This window comes from Lissotriton vulgaris, chromosome 7, assembly GCF_964263255.1.
Source record: "Lissotriton vulgaris chromosome 7, aLisVul1.2, whole genome shotgun sequence".
NCBI classification, from domain to species: domain Eukaryota; kingdom Metazoa; phylum Chordata; class Amphibia; order Caudata; family Salamandridae; genus Lissotriton; species Lissotriton vulgaris.
The window spans coordinates 1,544,760,296-1,544,779,242 of NC_141695.1; the positions used below are offsets into that span (position 1 = coordinate 1,544,760,296).

Sequence of the window (18,947 nt, forward strand, 5' to 3'; positions counted from 1 at the left end):
GAGGCTGTTACCCCACGTAGCCCTGTCGTCTCCTTTTCTTGTTTTTCGGAATATTTCCAATTTTAGGCAAAATAAAATTGTATTGAGTTGTTTCTTGAAGGACCTCTATTCCAGCTGTCTTTTCCTCTCCTTTACCTCTCTCCTGGTGATAGGTCTCTATTATTCCTGTGTCTCCATCCTGTGCTTAGAGGTGACGTTATGGTTGCACTAGGCACTTACCAAACAACCATTGACAGACCCCTAATGTTTCCAACTAAGGTTTAAATGCTGGGTGGTTGCTTATGATTTGCTTCTACCATTCTTTGAAAATGGAGACATGTACTCTCAAGCTTAGTAGCACATACTACTGAAGAAACCCTTTAAAGTACAGAAATGGCCATCTTAACTACATTCCAAGTCCATGTGAATCATGTTTTCATTTCAATCCACTGTCTATGCACCAGGATGTACCTGAGACAAATGAAAAGCCTTCTTGAATTTCAAGCGGACTGCAGCTATTAGACTTTGATATGTGAAACACATTTTACCCATGAACAGCAAACATAACCATTACAAAGAGTCACATGTTTAAAGTATGAAATCTTTTATTTGGATACCCTTTCTAACATAATCAATAGCATTCTTCAGAAATTTACATAAAAGGTAATATTTTACATTCATAGCGCCAATCGTCAGCAACGCAACAAGACAGATTCAAGCTGCAGATACGGTGATGTTCTGTGATCCCTTCACATCACTGAATTTATCTGAGGAAAAGTCAACCATCAGGTTCCTTTTCCCGGGCTTATAGGGAACAATTTCAAACCGGGCTACAGATCTTTGATTCATCTTCAGAGGACTCAAGCTGCAAAACAAGAGGACAGCACTGTTGGCTACTTGTAGTTTGACTTTTAGTAAATATCAATATTCGGTTTTAACCTGAAAGTGCAGATGAAAGTAAGCAAATAATTTTAGATACATAAATCTAACAGTTTTTCTTTTCATGTTTGTTCTCAGAATCATTAGCACAACTGATGAAGTCCTGGCCTAATACCTAAACTAAGCAATATGCTTGCCTGGTTTTAGGAAATGTTTGAAGCAAAACTTTTTTTGAATTTGACCATATTTATTAAATGTGTGGTTGCAAACGGCATATAAAAATACATTATTTTATTATTAATTGAGAAGAAATCTTAAATGTTATATTTCTCCACAGAACCTGGTATATTACATACAAAGAGCACTATCAACCAGAAAACCTCCATCCATCGAAGAAACACACCACCATTGAAGAGAGCATCACCAGTGGCGGCCGGCAGGGATCGGGGGAGGGGGAGGGGGGGTTAAAATAAAAAAATAAAAACTTACCTGATTACCGGGTCTCTCCTCTTCCATCCCTCCAATTGTCTCTCCAGCCAGAACAGGGAAGCTGGAAGAACCCGGATCCAGGGCTCCCCTGAGCCATCACAATGCTGAAATGCAGCATTTTGATTGGTCTGAGCCAGTGGATCAGCGCTCAGCCAGGGGATTGGGGCTTGGGCATGTTCTCCATGCAGGCTGTAATGCAGCCTGTAATGCAGCCTGCATGGAGACAGAGAAAGAGCGCATGAATGTTCTGGGTTGCCCAAGAGGGCCGTCCAAACATTCATGCGCAGGTTGGGAGTCCAAGCCACTCCTCCCCTGCCCTGTAAGCACAGCAGCCCTGCCCGCCCCCACGCTGACACAGCATCGAAACATAAAATGATAATAACACGTTATTATCCTTTTATGTTTTTATTTATTTTACTGCTGCAAGCAGTGGGGCTATGCTGCTCCTCCTTAGCGGAGGAGCCGCCACTGAGTATCCTCCACCAAAATCCAGTAATGCTCTATCCTATTCATCTAAGTTTTTGTTGACAAAATTGATATAATTCTTTCAGTGAAGGGATGCCAGGGAACAATCTTTGCCAGGGGCGTCCCTTGGTGAACCATAATTGCTGGATCCATGCCAGATATCAAGGATATCGACGTGTGATAAATTTACATACAAAAAATGTGAACAGGATTCATTTACATAAGACCAAAAATTCTACATTGATCCAGCCTTAATGGGCCAACTCTGGACTTCATCATCGAACAACATATATCTATCAGGTCAGCCTCTTCCTCCATCTCCATACATACAGATCTTGCCTAAAAATGACCTGGGTCACAAGGGTTAAAGTTTAGAAATCCAAGAAAGTATGCATCAACAATTCCCTGACATTGCAAATAATTATTCCTTCATAGTAGCATCTCCTAGCAGAAACCTTTTCTATTTTGTGATTGGCTCTAAGGGATAAAGGCAACGACTCAATCAACAAGTAAAAGAGAAATGGAGAAGTTAGGCACCATGTCTAGTTCCGCTCTCAAACAGAATGCGATTTGTTTGCAAATATTCATGCATTGTTCCCATAAATGCTGTTGGGAATTTTCATGGATCCCTCACGCTCCAGATGCATCCTCCCTCCAGCAACCTGATGCCTTTCTCTGCATCCACCAGAATCGCGGTGATCACCATGAATGGATGGGAATCAGCTGAGGCACAATCAATATATGTTATGAAATCCTAAACATTCGTATTGTAAATATGAACAGAGAAAATATATGAAAACAAAGACAACAGTAATCGTTGATTCCTTAAGCGTTAGATTTTTTAGTAAGTAAACAGCTATTACTGTGCTTTGCCGTAAACAGAGCTCCTCACCACTTCCATTATTTTCAGATAGGCTTCTATAAATGGGTTTTTTCAGAGTTTCACCTCAATCCCATCAGGACGCAGTGTTTTTTCCTTTTTTACCCTGTCAACCATATCTGCCACTTCATCCTTCAATAGGAATGTAACTAATTCCTCCTTATAAGGAGTAGCACAACTGGAAAAAGTGACAACCTTTCAGCAATTTATCTATGGGCTCTTAATAGAGCAAAGAATAGAGGTTGCTAAATGGATTTTCTTACTCTCCTCAAATTTATATGTAATTTGGCTTTCTGTATTTTGCCTTATCTGCTTTCTTTGCTTAATATCGGACTGATGTACAAGTAGGTTATCAGTTTACATTTAATGAATGCATATATTTCCTCCTGATAACTTTTTAAATCAATTGATAATTTATTTTAAGTCATCTCATAACATTCAAGTTAATCCTTTTACATTCCTTTTTCTAGATCAGTGGACATCCCTCCAATTGTGATTTTCTATCTGCAGGTGTTCAATATGCAGATAATCTCCTGATTTTTACAGCAGTTGCCAGGCTGTGTCACACAGGTGAACAAATATTGTTAATAGATTTGCTCAATTCACAAGGTACAAATTTATGTTTTACAAACAAATACAACAAATTACTCAGGGTCTTCCTGCTTCACCAAAACGTGCAATTTCTGAGCAAGGTAAACACAATGGATTATTATGCCTCAAAATGTAAACCTCTAATCCTTTACTTCTTAGGAAAAATGGGAAGAAATCACGAACTTACCACACCCAAGCAAAAATCTACCATCTCTTCTGATTGCTAGTGTTAACTATCTAAAACTGGTCCTTTTATTTATGTTATTGTCCTTTGTTCAGCCTGGCATATCCTTTACAAAACTTGAATTGAGAATTGATACTTTCTTCTGGCAAAAAAAAATATCTAAAATTTCTAGGAGTAAGCTCTGTTGCGCCGGGACACCTCTGTTTGAGGTAGCTATTTGCGCTTTATATATGTCGGTATTAATATTATTATTAAAGCTGATTTGTCTGGTTGAGGAAGCAAGTCTCTTGTGTCCCACATTTACATACTACCACTGGGCAAAACAGATGCTTACTGGGAAATTTCTACTAGGACTAGATAGATTTGTAAGTAAATGTTACAACTACTTAGACTCTTTGGTGCTCTGTAAAGCCCTAATGGATAACCTACAAAAATAATAAGTCTGAATTCTCTAAAAAGATTGAACTAAAAAAAATTGTGATACTGCAGCATTATATGCCTGCATTATCTTCAGCTAACTCCATTCTGCACATTATGGGATAGGATAATGTCCTCATAATTTAAATTTATAGGAATGCCCCAAAATGGTTCTTTATTAGATGTATCAGAGATGGTTGAATTAAATGGTACCGTAAAAATGTATATTAGTGTGTGAGAGGCATTGCAAGTGTTTTTCAAAACCACAAAGGTATGTTTTATTGGGTGTTTACATTAAAAGCTTTTTCTTCTCACTTCCCCAAACCTTAGATGTCAATTACTGCTTTGCAAAAACCCGTTCCTCTTGCAATCTCTTCACAATCACGAGTGGCAACTGCTGCAGATAAAAAAGTTCTATCTTGACTTTGTGAGCCAGTATTCAGATCTCTAGTGTTCAGTGCCATTTTTCATGATAAATTCTGGAGAATAATCCCTGTTCGCTTACCATGGGTTAGCTATCCACTAACATGATTCTTGCTCTTTTTTGCCACCCTCTTTTCTCTCGCAAGCATGAGTTCTTTCTTAACCACCTATATTCAACATTGTCTCTCTTACCCATATGTGTCTTGCAGAACTTCCTGGCCACACGCGACATGGACACAGGTACAGTGTGCAAGAGATGCAGGTATAGTCACAGAACTGGGTGCAAGGGTATAGGCAGAGGGTATAGGCGGAATGCGGTATTACAGTAGTGGGCACAACACCTCTCTGAATCTCGGCAATGAAGCTTAAAATCCTGTGATTCTGGGCAAATCACTTAATATCTCCGTGCCTAACAAAAATGAATGTATCCTCATGTAATGCAACTGGTGCTATGTAAAGTGATCTGCTACCCGATTCGGGTCAAGTTTGCGATATATAAAACTCAGTAAAAAAAAAGAAAAATTGGTAATTTACCTCTACTACACACTTTCCCACCTCTCCTGGTACTATTGTTAATGCTTAACACACCCACTGCCTAAAGTCCCCAAATACATTGTACCCAGTAACAGTGAACTGTAGGCACCTAAAGACTTCATAGGAGATCATCTCTCTAAAAAGTGTGGTGGCATATTCCCTAAATTTCAGTCTATGGTGCAAACCCAACACACATTCGGAAAAACACATTGGTTGCATCCAGATTAAAGCACTCTGCCATGGAAAAGATTAATCTGTGGCACTGGCTTTCTCTCACATTAGATAGAAGTAACAAAACTCTCACACAATATGCCTTTACAATGTTCATTACAAATGTTGGTGGCACTGACCACACTCCTACGAGACTGATTTTTGAAGGATCAGGGTGCTGTTCATTCACATCTGGAACTGCGCCTGACCACCAGTCAGCAAGGCATGGAGACTAAACCGTGATAGCCTCGACATTATAGCGGGTCTAGCATCAGGCATCCTGTTTTGAACCACTCATCAGTTACTTAATGATAAACATTTTAAGGGATGGTAGAGCTAGTTTAAGAGACTTTGCATGCTTGGGGCTGCTGATCTTCTAAGTAATATGAGTCAATTTTAGTATTTTTTAAATCACTGTGCAGTGCCCTCTCAGGGTTTTTGTCATGGTTGTTACATTTTATGTGGTCCAGAGGGTCACAACATTGTGGAACTTGTAAATGAGACCAAAGTCCCTGGAAGAGGCAAGGTGTAGCCACAATTCAGCAAAATCATATTAGAACCATTCGCCTTCACCAACCCTGACAACTCTTTTGAAATTATAGGAGCCAGTATAGAGCACTTCCACAAAAATGGTATCTTCTGGCAAGTCACACAAAGAAGGTCATACAACTCTTATCATCACTGCTCTCACAACTCTCATCATATCCAAAAACACTCTCATCCCACTAGATATTGGCTTCTGGCTTAGAGATGAGTCTATCCCCTCATCAAACAATTTCTTGACCTTTGCAATAGTCTAAATATAAAAGTCATGCCTACGAGGATTTCACACACCAAAGGTTATCATCAGCAACCTCCACCATAGCCCAAATATCACAACATTTCTAAAAAATGGTTATTAAGTCTGACCACAAAACCCTACCATTCACCCTAGTAGCCACTGCTCAAGAAACAAAAAAAGAGAGTTCAAAACCTAAAACTTCTGCTAATGTGAAAAGGACTCCAAACACATTCAGATCGATCGAGCGCCGAAAACAACCTCAACAATTTCAACATGACAGCCCAACCCAAATCTCTCTTCCAGACTCACACAAATGAAATATTTCTGAGAGTGGGTAAAAGTGCATTCACACAATAGGGCAAACACTTTGAAAGCAGGCAGGATTCATTGTCTTATAAACACACTCAACATTCAAAAAAGAGTGCTGGCAAAAATGATATGAATGCATGAAATGCCCCAACCCTTCAAACATGCATGCTCGATACTGCAAAGCAATCTATGAAGCCTAAAAAGACCTTCACTGAAAAGGTCATACATGCAGCAAATACTGCTGACAGTTCTTTGTGGTTGTAAAAAACCTCGGGCATATTATCAAGCAGGGCGTTAAAAATTATCGTTGTTTTAGCGGTAGAAAACTGCCACTAAAGCTGCGATAATGGGCTTGATAATATGGCCTTGTGAATTCCAATAGAAACCCATGTTCTGGTGTAAACATGGGCTTCTTTTGGAAACCCACGCCCTATTTGGTAATATGCCCCCTCATCTTCTCTCCTATGGGCTGACATCTCCTTCTACTCCTCTCCTATCTTTTCTATGTGGAGATTTCTACGAAAGTGTTCCAGATCTCCAGACATGTGAACATACGCTTTTGTATAACAAATGTGACAGGGGCCTGGGAAGTGGGTTTACAAAGGGGATTGCTTACAATAACATAGGAGGGCTTTAGGGGGTGTTCAAGATGGGTTTTGGTGTTAGATGATAATACAAACATCCACCCACAAAAGAGTGAGCCCATAGCTAGTCACAAACTGCAATTCTAAACTCATTACAGTTCAAAAGGTCAAACATAAGTCATAGGCATACTGCAGCCCAGCCTTGGAGTAAGCCAAGAACCACACAAGCCACTCACAGGGTCTTTAGCACACTCCCATTGAAAGAACCACACAAGCCACTCACAGGGTCTTTAGCACACTCCCATTGAAAGTAATGGAGGCAGGAACGTAAAATAACCGCCAATAGAAAATAATGTTCAATTAATCAAATTATTCTGATTTAAATTTTATATATTTATATATTCACTTAAAAAACAATAGGTTTCAGGCCTTATATAGTTAGTAATTAGCATTTAAAAAACCTTTGAAATTCACTGAAAAAACATAGGTTTCAGGCCTTATATAGTTAGGAATTAGCTTTAAAAAAGAACTTTGAAATTCACTCAAAAAAAGTTTTAGGGGTGTTATAGTTTGCTGTACATTTCACTCATACAAAAGCATTGAAATTGCTCCTATATAGTTAGTTGGACTAACTATATTTCGCGCACCCGCAATGCACTGCTGATGATGTCACATATTAGATCATTTATGACATGGTCAGTGACATCACTGATGACATCTCAAATGACATCACTGATGACATCACTGATGACATCATCCAGTGAATTTGGTTTGCTTCTTGCTTCTTTATTTAAATATGCATTATATATATAGCAATTTGCATTGAAGAATGAGTGGATATATATAAATAAATATTTGGATGGAGGATTTAGTAGCAGTGTAATTGACTGTTTACTTGACCAATTTATAGTGTCTCACTAAATATAGTGGATAGGGACTAAACTGTGCGAATATCTGTATCACTTTGTCAGTTGTTGTGTAAACTGGTTCTCCAGTTGGTTACTAGCTATGTGAAAGTCTATATTAGTTATTGATTAGATAATTGAGTATTTCTATGGGAGAGTGAAAGTGTGTGTGGTTTGTTGGGGGGTGTGTGACTGTCCAAAGATGTGTAAATAGTTGATTCAGTAGATATATGAAGTTAAAATTACATTTTCTAACAGTTTGGGGGAGTGAATCTCTTTAAGGATGTGGTGATGAGCAAATATATTTCTCAATGGTACATGTCCAACAAACTAGAAAAATAAAAGGCAGTGTATGTGTCAGTTGTTGTAGATAAATAAGTATCCATAAGACTCAATGATTGTGTGAGTGACTGTATGGATAACTATATACTTGTAATAATGATTTTATAATTCACTAAGTATGACTTACTATCTAAATGAATAGATGACGTGGTGTTTGTATAAGTGTGTAGTTAAGTAAGTATGTAACTATGATCCATTATTTGCCTAAGTGAGTAGGATGACTTCATATGTTAATAAGATGTGTGCTGCTGTGTAATGTTGATATAGGTGTATAAGTATTTTTGATAGTGTTCTATCGTTCATTAACAGCATGTATGAGTGAATCTACAGGTAAGTGATTAGATGTGTGCATACATCTATGAATCACTGAGTGGGTTTTTGATACTTGTATTGCTGTGACAATGCATTCAAATATGATACTCTGTATTTTACAAAGAGTGATGAAAGATTTTATTTGTGTATGAAAAGGTGTATGTGATTGTCACGTGGATGATGACATCAGTGATGTCATCAGTGATGTCATTTGAGATGTCATCAGTGATGTCACTGACCATGTCATAAATTATCTAATATGTGACATCATCAGCAGTGCATTGCGGGTGCGCGAAATATTGTTAGTCCAACTAACTATATAGGAGCAATTTCAATGGTTTTGTATGAGTGAAATGTCCAGCAAACTATAACACCCCTAAAACTTTTTTTGAGTGAATTTCAAAGTTTGTTTTAAAGCTAATTCCTAACTATATAAGGCCTGAAATCTATGTTTTTTTCAGTGAATTTCAAAGGTTTTTTAAATGCTAATTCCTAACTATATAAGGCCTGAAATCTATCGTTTTTTAAGTAAATTTGCAAGGTTTTTTAAATGCTAATTCCTAACTATACAAGGCCTGAAACCTATGGTTTTTTAAGTGAATTTGCAAGGTTTTTTAAATGCTAATTCCTAACTATATATGGCCTGAAACCTATGTTTTTTTTAGTGAATTTGCAAGGTTTTTTAAATGCTAATTCCTAACTATATCTGGCGGGAAACCTATATTTTTTTCTAAAAACTTCAAAGGTTTTGTAAATGCAAATTCTATTAGCGAATAACGTTTTTATATGTTAATATCCTTCTGGTACCACCTGAGGAGCCATCTCATTTCTCAGTAGAACTGAGGCACAAGAGAGCACAAAACAAGAGTGGAAAACGCAAAAAGGGGGCAGGGTAGAGACTCCCTGACCCCCTAGCCCTTCTCAGGTTGTTCCAGAAGGACCCCCAAGGGCAAAATTATTATTATTTTTTAATGTAAAATCGCGTAGTACGCGCACGGTACGCGTACGTTCGCGCGCCTATACGCGTACCGTGCGCGTACCCTGTGATTTTTCGATTTTCTTTTGCCCTTGGGGGTCCTTCTGAGACCCCCTGAGAAGGGCTAGGGGGTTGGGGGGTCTCTACCCTGCCCCCTTTTTGTGTTTTCCACTCTTGTTTTGGGCTCTCTTGTGCATCAGTTCTCCTGAGAAACAAGATGGTGGCCAACTCTTCCTGGTTTGGACAGTTTGGAATGTTGTCAGTCGACTGCCAGCCAATCAGGATCGCGCTCATGCACGTAAGGGTACGTACGCGTACGGTACGCGTACAGTACGCGTACGGTGCGCGGACCCGTAAGCTCATATAGATATATATGTGTTTTTTAACCTAATTTTCATAAAAACCACTGGAGCAATTTTCACCAAACATAGCAAAGGCACATCTGTGTACCAGACCCTACAATTTTGCAAAGTTTGGTGTTATTCCGTTCAGCAGTTCGGGCTGTAGACTTGTCAGATCGTCCTATGGAAATTAACATGGGGAAAACACGTTTTGGGACCCCCATTTTTTTTCAGCCCCCACTTCACGAATCCCCCCGAAACTTTCAGGGAAGGAGCGGAGCGGAGCTTGCCAAAATTTTGGAAAATTACACGCAAATTCCTCACCCGGGCTAATAGAATGTTGCTGATTTCCTATGGTAGCCAATCCTAACTATATATACCTACTGGCTATCGCCAGTAGGTAATATATATATATATATATATATCCTGAACTCCGTTTCGCTCAAGCTCGCGCTGCTTCCTCAGCCAGCAAGTAGGACACCGGACACGGACCTCGAGGTGCTTACAGATTTTATTTAGCAGAAAGTGTCACAAACGTTTCGGCTCAGCGGAGCCTTGATCAGCAACATTTAATGCAGTAACAAGGCGAATGCATTTCGGCCGGTTTGGCCTCCGTCAGCGCCTGCGGTCAGTAAAAAGGAAGTCCCAACATTCTGCAGGTAAAATGCACCACACCGCACTCTGATAGGTGCATCATAATAGCTCCGCCCCTCAGCAATGTTAATCTCAAAATGTGTTTCAGCTGATCTGAGGAAGTCAACGGACTCTATCCCCCAGGATGCACCAGTGGCTCCCAGGTAAGTTTTGCTGACGGGCGTTCTTGGTGAAATACAAGAGAATAGCGGGGGTAGGGTGCACTGCAAAGCGTAGAAACCCGAAAGTCAGAGTAGCAAATCAAAGGGGGCAGGAGGACAATGCATCCCGTCCTGGCAGAGGCAATGTCTCAGTAAGCCAATTCAAATTGCTCTGACTGCCGGCGGGTCTGGAGATTACCACAAACGTGAAGAAACAAGCAATGCCGAAGGAGGAACCAGATTCTCCAGGCCACTTGCGACGAGCGAGCTTCTGAAATATATATATATATATATATATATAAAAATATAAATAAAAATATATATATATATATATATATATATATATATATATATATATATATATATATATATATATATATAAAAATATATTACCTACTGGCGGTCGCCAGTAGGTATATATAGTTAGGATTTTTTCTCTATGGGATTTTTGAAAATTCTTTGTCTAATAACTTTGGCGTTTGTGGACGGAATTGGCTGAAATTTTCAGGAAAATGGAACATTTTGTTTCTGAGCAGCCCCTGACAATTTGGGGGGGTTTCATCAAGGGGGGGCGAGAAAAAAGGGGGGTCCCAAAACACGTTTTTCCCATGTTAATTTCCATAGGGCGGTTGGCCTCACTTTTAGCTCGAACGGCTGAATGGATTTGCACGAAACTTGGCAAAATTGTAGGGACTGTTAGCCCGATGTGCCTTTGCTAGGTCTCAATATATGTGCTCCAGTGGATTTTGAGTAATTTAGGTTCAAAAAAAGATATATATCTGGGCGGAGCCTAACCACACATCTGATCTGATTGGCTGTCAGCACTTCATCCAAGAAGTGTTGGCAGCCATCTTGGGACCAATATACATGATAGCACCTCATTAAAAAGCATTGTAGTTAATAGAGGGTTTTAGGACTTTAGTTACATTATAAATCATTTGTTGATGGTACCATACTCGTTTTAGGAATTGTGGTGGGTTCTAAGGTGATTTTACCATGTGAAAAAACCTTCTGCTGTGATATCATGAATATTGTTTGAAAGAAAACTAATATCTCATGATTTTCCCACAGTGGTTTGGAAGGGGATCTATAAGCTAAACTGAAAGCATATTTTCTGTAAATTCACATTATCTTTCTCAGTCATGTGAGAATGAAGTCTGACATTCTCAGTAAAACATGTACATCCAACAAGGACAGAGACTGTCAGTTGATTCCTTTGTGTTCTACTGCAGCCTCCTAGAGTGTTCTAAAGAACAACTAGAGCGCTAACAGTCCTACTTATTACAAAGGTATGGCACACCTGAAGCCATCTTGATTGGAATAAAGTGGTAACTCTTAAAACATTTAATTTAAAAAGAAACAACATGAGGGGGTATATTTTGCCATAGAAAGTATGATTAGTGCTGCAGAATGAAAAATTAGGGCACATTTTGAGTGACTTCTCAAATCCTTTTCTATTTCATTAAAACATTCTGACATGCAGTCTCCCAAAATGGCCACCAGAGACAAAAGAGCCCAAATGTAGTCCAAATATCACCCAGATGTAGCCCAAGTATAGCCCAATGACAGAATGTCCCAGAGTGTTCTAAAGAACAACTAGAGCGCTAACAGTCCTACTTATTACAAAGGTATGGCACACCTGAAGCCATCTTGATTGGAATAAAGTGGTAACTCTTAAAACATTTAATTTAAAAAGAAACAACATGAGGGGGTATATTTTGCCATAGAAAGTATGATTAGTGCTGCAGAATGAAAAATTAGGGCACATTTTGAGTGACTTCTCAAATCCTTTTCTATTTCATTAAAACATTCTGACATGCAGTCTCCCAAAATGGCCATCAGAGACAAAAGAGCCCAAATGTAGCCCAAATATCACCCAGATGTAGCCCAAGTATAGCCCAATGACAGAATGTCCCAGAGTGTTCTAAAGAACAACTAGAGCGCTAACAGTCCTACTTATTACAAAGGTATGGCACACCTGAAGCCATCTTGATTGGAATAAAGTGGTAACTCTTAAAACATTTAATTTAAAAAGGAACAAAATGAGGGGGTATATTTTGCCATATGAATTATGATGAGTGCTGCAGAAAGAAAAATTAGGGCACATTTTGAGTGACTTCTCAAACCCTCTTCAATTTCATTAAAAACTTCTGACATACAGTCTCCCAAGATGGCCACCAGAGACAAAAGAGCCTAAATGTAGCCCAAATATCACCCAGATGTACCCCAAGTATAGCCCAATGACAGAATGTCCCAGAGTGTTCTAAAGAACAACTAGAGCGCTAACAGTCTTACTTATGACAAAAGTATGGCACACCAGAAGCCATCTTGATTGGAATGAAGTGGTAAGTCTGAAAACACTCAATTTAAAAAGGAACAACATGAGGGGGTTAATTTTGCCATAGAAAGTATGATTAGTGCTTCAGAAAGAAAAATTAGGGATCATTTTGAGTGACTTCTCAAATCTTCTTCTATTTCATTAAAAAAATTCTGACATGCAGACTGAAACATGCACTTTGAATACCAGCAGCAGACGTCCCTGGTGAGCAGTAGCTTTACTACAGTGATCTAATGTGCAACTAGAGTGCTAACATTCAGAATTTATGGCAAATGTGTGACACATCTGAATGCCTTCTTGATGGAACCAAAGTAAACAAGCATTGAAAATGCAATAGATCTCGCCCTCGTTTAAGTTAAAGCCATTCTGTTTGTAATGAGGTGGCTTTTTAGCTTTGCTTTTATTAGTGTTTTTTCAACTTTCATGTAAATAACATGCATCTGTATGCATATAAGTATATGTATGCATGCATTTATGTTTGTATTTATATAGATATACAGATGATATATGTTTATATATGTATGTATATATATATATTCACTGAAAAAACCATAGGTTATAGACCATATATAGTTAGGAATTAGCATTTACAAAACCTTGAAAATTCACTGAAAAAACCATAGGTTATGGACCATATATAGTTAGGAATTCGCATTTACAAAACCTTGAAAATTCACTGAAAAAACCATAGGTTATAGACCATATATAGTTAGGAATTCGCATTTACAAAACCTTATTTTACTCACACAAAACCATTGAATTTCCATATATAGTTAGTTGCACTAACTATATATCGCGCACCCGCAATCCACTGCTGATGATGTCACATATTACATCATTCATGACATGGTCAGTGACATCACTGATGACATCACTGATGACATCTCAAATGACATCACTGATGACATCACTGATGACAACATCCAGTGACTGTATGTTTCTGTAAAGTTTAAATATGTCTTACATATTGAAGAATGAGTGGATGTATAAGTGTCTGGATGAAGGATTTAGTAGGTGCATGACTGACTGTATGAGTGAGTGATTAAATGTCTCTCACTGAGTGCATGGGTTAGTGACTAAACTGTCTTAATTTGTGCATCATTATGTCTGTTGTTCTGTAAACTGTTGCATGTGTTGATAAGTAGCTATATGAGTAACTATATGGGTTATTGATTGGTTGCCCAAGTATTTGTATGGGAGACTGAGTGTGTGTGTGGGTGGCTGGGAGGTGTATGACTCTGTGCATAGATGTAAATGTAAATGTATTTGAGCTTATATAGCGCACAGCTACCCGCAGTGGGTGTCCCGGCACTTGCTTAGGGAACCCGTCCTGGTATTCCCCTGTGAGATAGCCCCGGCAGGGTATCCACAAGGTGAAAGCCAGGCATCCCGCAGCGAGGGGCCGTTGTGGAGATTAAGCAAGCTATTGCCCAGAGTCGCAGAGTGTGAACCCGTGAGTCGAGAAGGCACCAGAGCGAGAATTATCGAGTCCGTGGAATTTTTAGCCCAAGACCCGCCGAGGCGGGGAATTGAACCCTGGTCCAGGGCCGATCTCAGCTTCCGGGTCTGCCGCCTCTAACCCCTGAGCCACACTTCTCCACTAACTCATGATATCATTCATGTGATAATACAATGAACCTCTTCAGACTCTAATATAACCTTAGATACAATCAGTGTAAACAGACACTCACAGACTGTCACTCATCCATGGAGTTACTCACACAACTAGTCAGTCATGCAAACAATCAATCACACCTCAATTTCCTCAACTATACAGTTATACAAACTTTACTTATTCAAACATATACTAACACATATTTTCTCTCTTATACAATCCCTGATACAAGTTCACAATGATCCATACAGCCACTCACACATTCACTGGCTCTTATGCACAGTTATTTATATATGTCAACTCTCACATGTACTGTGTTTTACATATGTACTTACTTTGACATGTAGCACTGAGATATCCATTCACTCACCAATACACTCATGCACACAGTTAACCTCCCATAGAGCTGTTTCCACATGCACTTTTGAAACCATACATCTAGTGAATCAACTGCTCACACATCTATGCACAGAGTCATACACCTCCCAGCCACCCACACACACACTCAGTCTCCCATACAAATACTTGGGCAACCAATCAATAACCCATATAGTTACTCATATAGCTACTGATCAACACATGCAGCAGTTTACAGAACAACAGACATAATGATGCACAAATTAAGACAGTTTAGTCACTAACCCATGCACTCAGTGAGACACATTTAATCACTCACTCATACAGTCAGTCATGCACCTACTAAATCCTTCATCCAGACACTTATAAATCCACTCATTCTTCAATATGTAAGACATATTTTAACTTTACAGAAACATACAGTCACTGGATGTTGTCATCAGTGATGTCATCAGTGATGTCATTTGAGATGTCATCAGTGATGTCATCAGTGATGTCACTGACCATGTCATGAATGATGTAATATGTGACATCATCAGCAGTGGATTGCGGGTGCGCGATATATAGTTAGTGCAACTAACTATATATGGAATTTCAATGGTTTTGTGTGAGTAAAATAAGGTTTTGTAAATGCAAATTCCTAACTATATATGGTCTATAACCTATGGTTTTTTCAGTGAATTTTCAAGGTTTTGTAAATGCAAATTCCTAACTATATATGACCTAAAACCTATGGTTTTTTCTGTGAATATATATATACATATCCCTTTCTCCAGCGGCCCACTTCCAGGCTGGCGGGCGCTCTGTGGCGATGCACCTGAGCTACGGCAGAGCCAAGCCGTTCCAATCTGTATTCCTTTTCCCCGCAGGGATTTGCTCGCGCACTCCAGAAAAACCTTCCAAGCGATTGACACCCAGTTTGTAGTTCAGTTTTCTTTAATCATAATTCATTGCAGCTCAGCCAGCATCTACTCTACGCGTTTCAGTCTCCGCTGAGACCTTGCTCACGTCAGTCTTGTGAGCAAGATGCCACCCGTACATAAATATGGCCCCAATATGTAGAAAGTCTAGGCATAGGATTTTGTACTATAAGGATGCCCATCCAGGTAGAAGGCACACACCTTTGCATTTTGGTTAAAAAGTGTGTGTGTGTGGTCTGTGGCAGCCTTAAACAGCACCAGCACCGAGAAAGAGAGAAGCAGCAGGCCACTTAAAGCAAACATGGCTCTGCACTGCTCTCTCCTACCTAGCGCAACGCAGTGCATTGGTTGCTGGACTTAGTTGCCCTATTTTCTTTTCGTAAATCTGATCCCAAAATGTTGTTCTTTTCCTGCTACCTTAATTTAAACAAACATGCTGCCAGTTCATATGTTTTCATGGAGGATACCACTCACCACTAATGCTTCGCCATGCACTTCTCACTGTTTGTTTGACTTTTTTCCACCTCCAGTGTCTTTCAACTGTATCATTAGGTATACAGTTCAAGGTCCATTATTAAGAGAAGGAATTGAAGCACAGTCAAGGTAGCAGTGTGCTTCAGAATTCTACAGGGTGAATGTACTGGAGTGCAGCTTGGAGTGTGGTAGACCACTTTACAGGCAGGACAGGAAACCCTGGTGGTTATCCTCAGACACACGCAAAGCGTGAGAAGGTCGATCTCTCAGAAATAGGCACTGTTCACACATAAAGTTGGTGAAGTGGGGCAGGTTCCACGCCAGAGACCACAGGGCGTGGTGGTGGCATTCTGCCAGCAGAGGCCTCTAACATCAGTTTCAGAACACCTACACTGACAAATAGTAAGGCACATGGCGGGGTTCTTAACCCCTTCGATGCGGATGACAAAGCCAGCTCGTCATGGGCGTTGCCTGCGCTGTGCGCATGACGAGCTGGCTTTGTCACGTTACCCGCGATTTTCAAATTTCAGCACGCAGCGGGAAAACCCGCTAGCGCGCATGCGGTTAAAGGCTAATGAATTAGATGAGTGCAAGTCCCCACAGAATTCAGATATTACGGGCCCAGCCTCTGGCAGCATCGCTGTCCTACAGATTGCAAAGGACTTGGGCAGAAGAACAATCCACTAAGCAGCTCCATTAGAAAGCAGATACAATCTGCTGTGGTCAGTGGTGTGAAATATGGCAAGTGAAAATTTTGGTTGGCAAATTAAAAATAAGGCCGGATTGGCCAGCCGGGCAAGCGGACAATCTCCCGGGAGGCTGGAGCCCCTGGAGGCCGGTTTTGACACTTAGAGGCCGGTTTCGGCCTCCAGAAGTGGCGGTGCACGTTACACGATTTCAACAGCAACTTTAAAAAGTTGCTCTGGTTCTAGCACATAAAGCACGTCTGCACATGGGGGCTGAAGTTAGAATTTTTGCCAGGACTGTTTTAAGTTCCCAGTCCGGCCCTGATTAAAAAGCGAAACAAGTGATTGAGGCCAAGGGTTTCCCGGACTGCAGATTAAACACAATTATTAAACAATTGACTCCATTATTTAAAAGTGTGTTGGATTCTGATGTGTTCTTTGCCCAAACCAAAATCCTGATCAGTGGAATTTTATAAATGTATTCTTTCATTTACAATCTGCCCCATCTCCCCGCCACGTCGGCAAAAGCTTCAGCGTATCAGACTCAAGGATTGACCTTGCAAACCACAACAGCAACCAATAACCTTTGTTACCTTATTTTCAGCTGCTTCTCTAGTAAACCGTTGCCTTCCACCACCAGCTCGCATTTGCTCACATCCTTAGCAAGAGGATTGGTAAATGTGACCTCCACTTGTAGAGGCTGGTTCACCTTGGCCTGCCCAGAAACCTGGAAAAACAAGGATTTATGATATTTATTAAGCATGCTATTTGGAATGTCTAAGTCAAGTTGCGTTGGGGAGACAAGAGACATGTGGGCACTGGAGAAGGAGGAGAAAAGGGTGAAGGGAGGAATGAAACATGGGAAAGACAACTGTCATAAAGAACTGAAACTTCAGAAAGAGAAGTGAGGACCTCACATATTTGTACTAGGTGCCTTCAACCTACTTCTTGAGTCCATTCATCCTATCTCTTCTGTTCAATCTATACACCACTCTCGTTACATCTGTTCACCCTCTCAACCCCACATAGTCTGATGCTCTTCTAAAGTTAGTTTCATGTCTTGGTGTGTCTTTTTGTATAAATGGGTTAGGAGGACGTGATGTGGATGCTGTGAGAATGCATCAGTACATGGACTTGCACTTGTGCTAGTCTGGCAGTTAATCAGAAATGAAGGGAGAATTGAGTCCCTGTTGGTGCTACTAGGTTGTGGTTGTAATTTATTGGTCTAACATGAAATAGTGGCCTTACCAACTAACTAAGCCTCTACTAAACTGAAGTTACAACCCTATAATTATATAAACCTTTTCCACCTCCTCTCTTTCTCTCTCTCACTCTCTAATTTCGTCTTTCTTGGAACTGTCTGCAACTAGCCCTCACCTTCTCACCTTCAATAGTTTACTGGACAGCCACACATGTTCTGTAACTTCATATGATCATTTAATTTTGATTTTTAGAGATTTGCATGCTGATTTCACCAACATTTATTGCCAACTTGGTCGCAATTCACACCAATTCATGTTGTTTCATGTTGCTTTGAAAAACTGTCGGCCTGGCTATTTAATCTGTCTGGTGAGGAATGTCTAAAAACATTGGGGCCCTTTACAAGCCCCTTGCCCTACAGGTACATCCCCTTTTTGTGACTCTCCAGCAAACAGAGTGCTTTTCAATAACTCAAACTCAAAGTGCAAAAGCTAATGTTTAAAGTGCTATTGTGCTGAGGTACTTTTTAATTCGAAAGTCTTCCTTCACATTGTTCTGGGGTTTAAAGTGCGCTGTCTTTGTTCTTTTATTAAAACGCTCTTATAATAATAATTTCTATTGTTTGTCCATCAATTCTTTTGCTCAGAGTAATTAGTGATCTTCCTTTGTATATTACGAAAACCCTGGATTAAAGTGCAAATGCAATGCAATGATGTTCTGAGTATGCATCCCAGGTGTAGTTTCTAACGATGTGCTGGTGCCCTTCTGGTGGAATAGTGTGGCTCATTGGTTAGAGTGGCAGACCCTGATGCAGAGGTCTGGCCCGGGACCAGGGTTCAATTCCCCGCCTCAGTGGGTCTTGGGCTCAAAATTCCATGGACCTGATAATTCTCGCCTCGGTGCCTATTCCATTCATGGAGTTCCACTCTGCAACTCTGGGCAATAGCTTGCTTAATCTCCAC

General features: G+C 40.0%; 1 protein-coding gene across 1 annotated transcript in view; it reads right to left on the reverse strand.

Annotated features, from left to right (window-relative positions):
- Positions 1-566: 566 nt before the first annotated feature.
- Positions 567-18,947, reverse strand: part of LOC147705974 (protein-glutamine gamma-glutamyltransferase 6-like) — a 128,388-nt gene continuing 110,007 nt past the window's right edge. Inside the window, exons 12-13 of the mRNA XM_086932431.1 lie at positions 17,379-17,512; positions 567-844 (exon numbers count right to left, since the gene is read on the reverse strand). Coding sequence (XP_086788557.1) covers positions 694-844; positions 17,379-17,512 — 285 coding nt within the window. The 3' untranslated portion in view covers positions 567-693. The remainder of the gene's footprint in view (positions 845-17,378; positions 17,513-18,947) is intronic.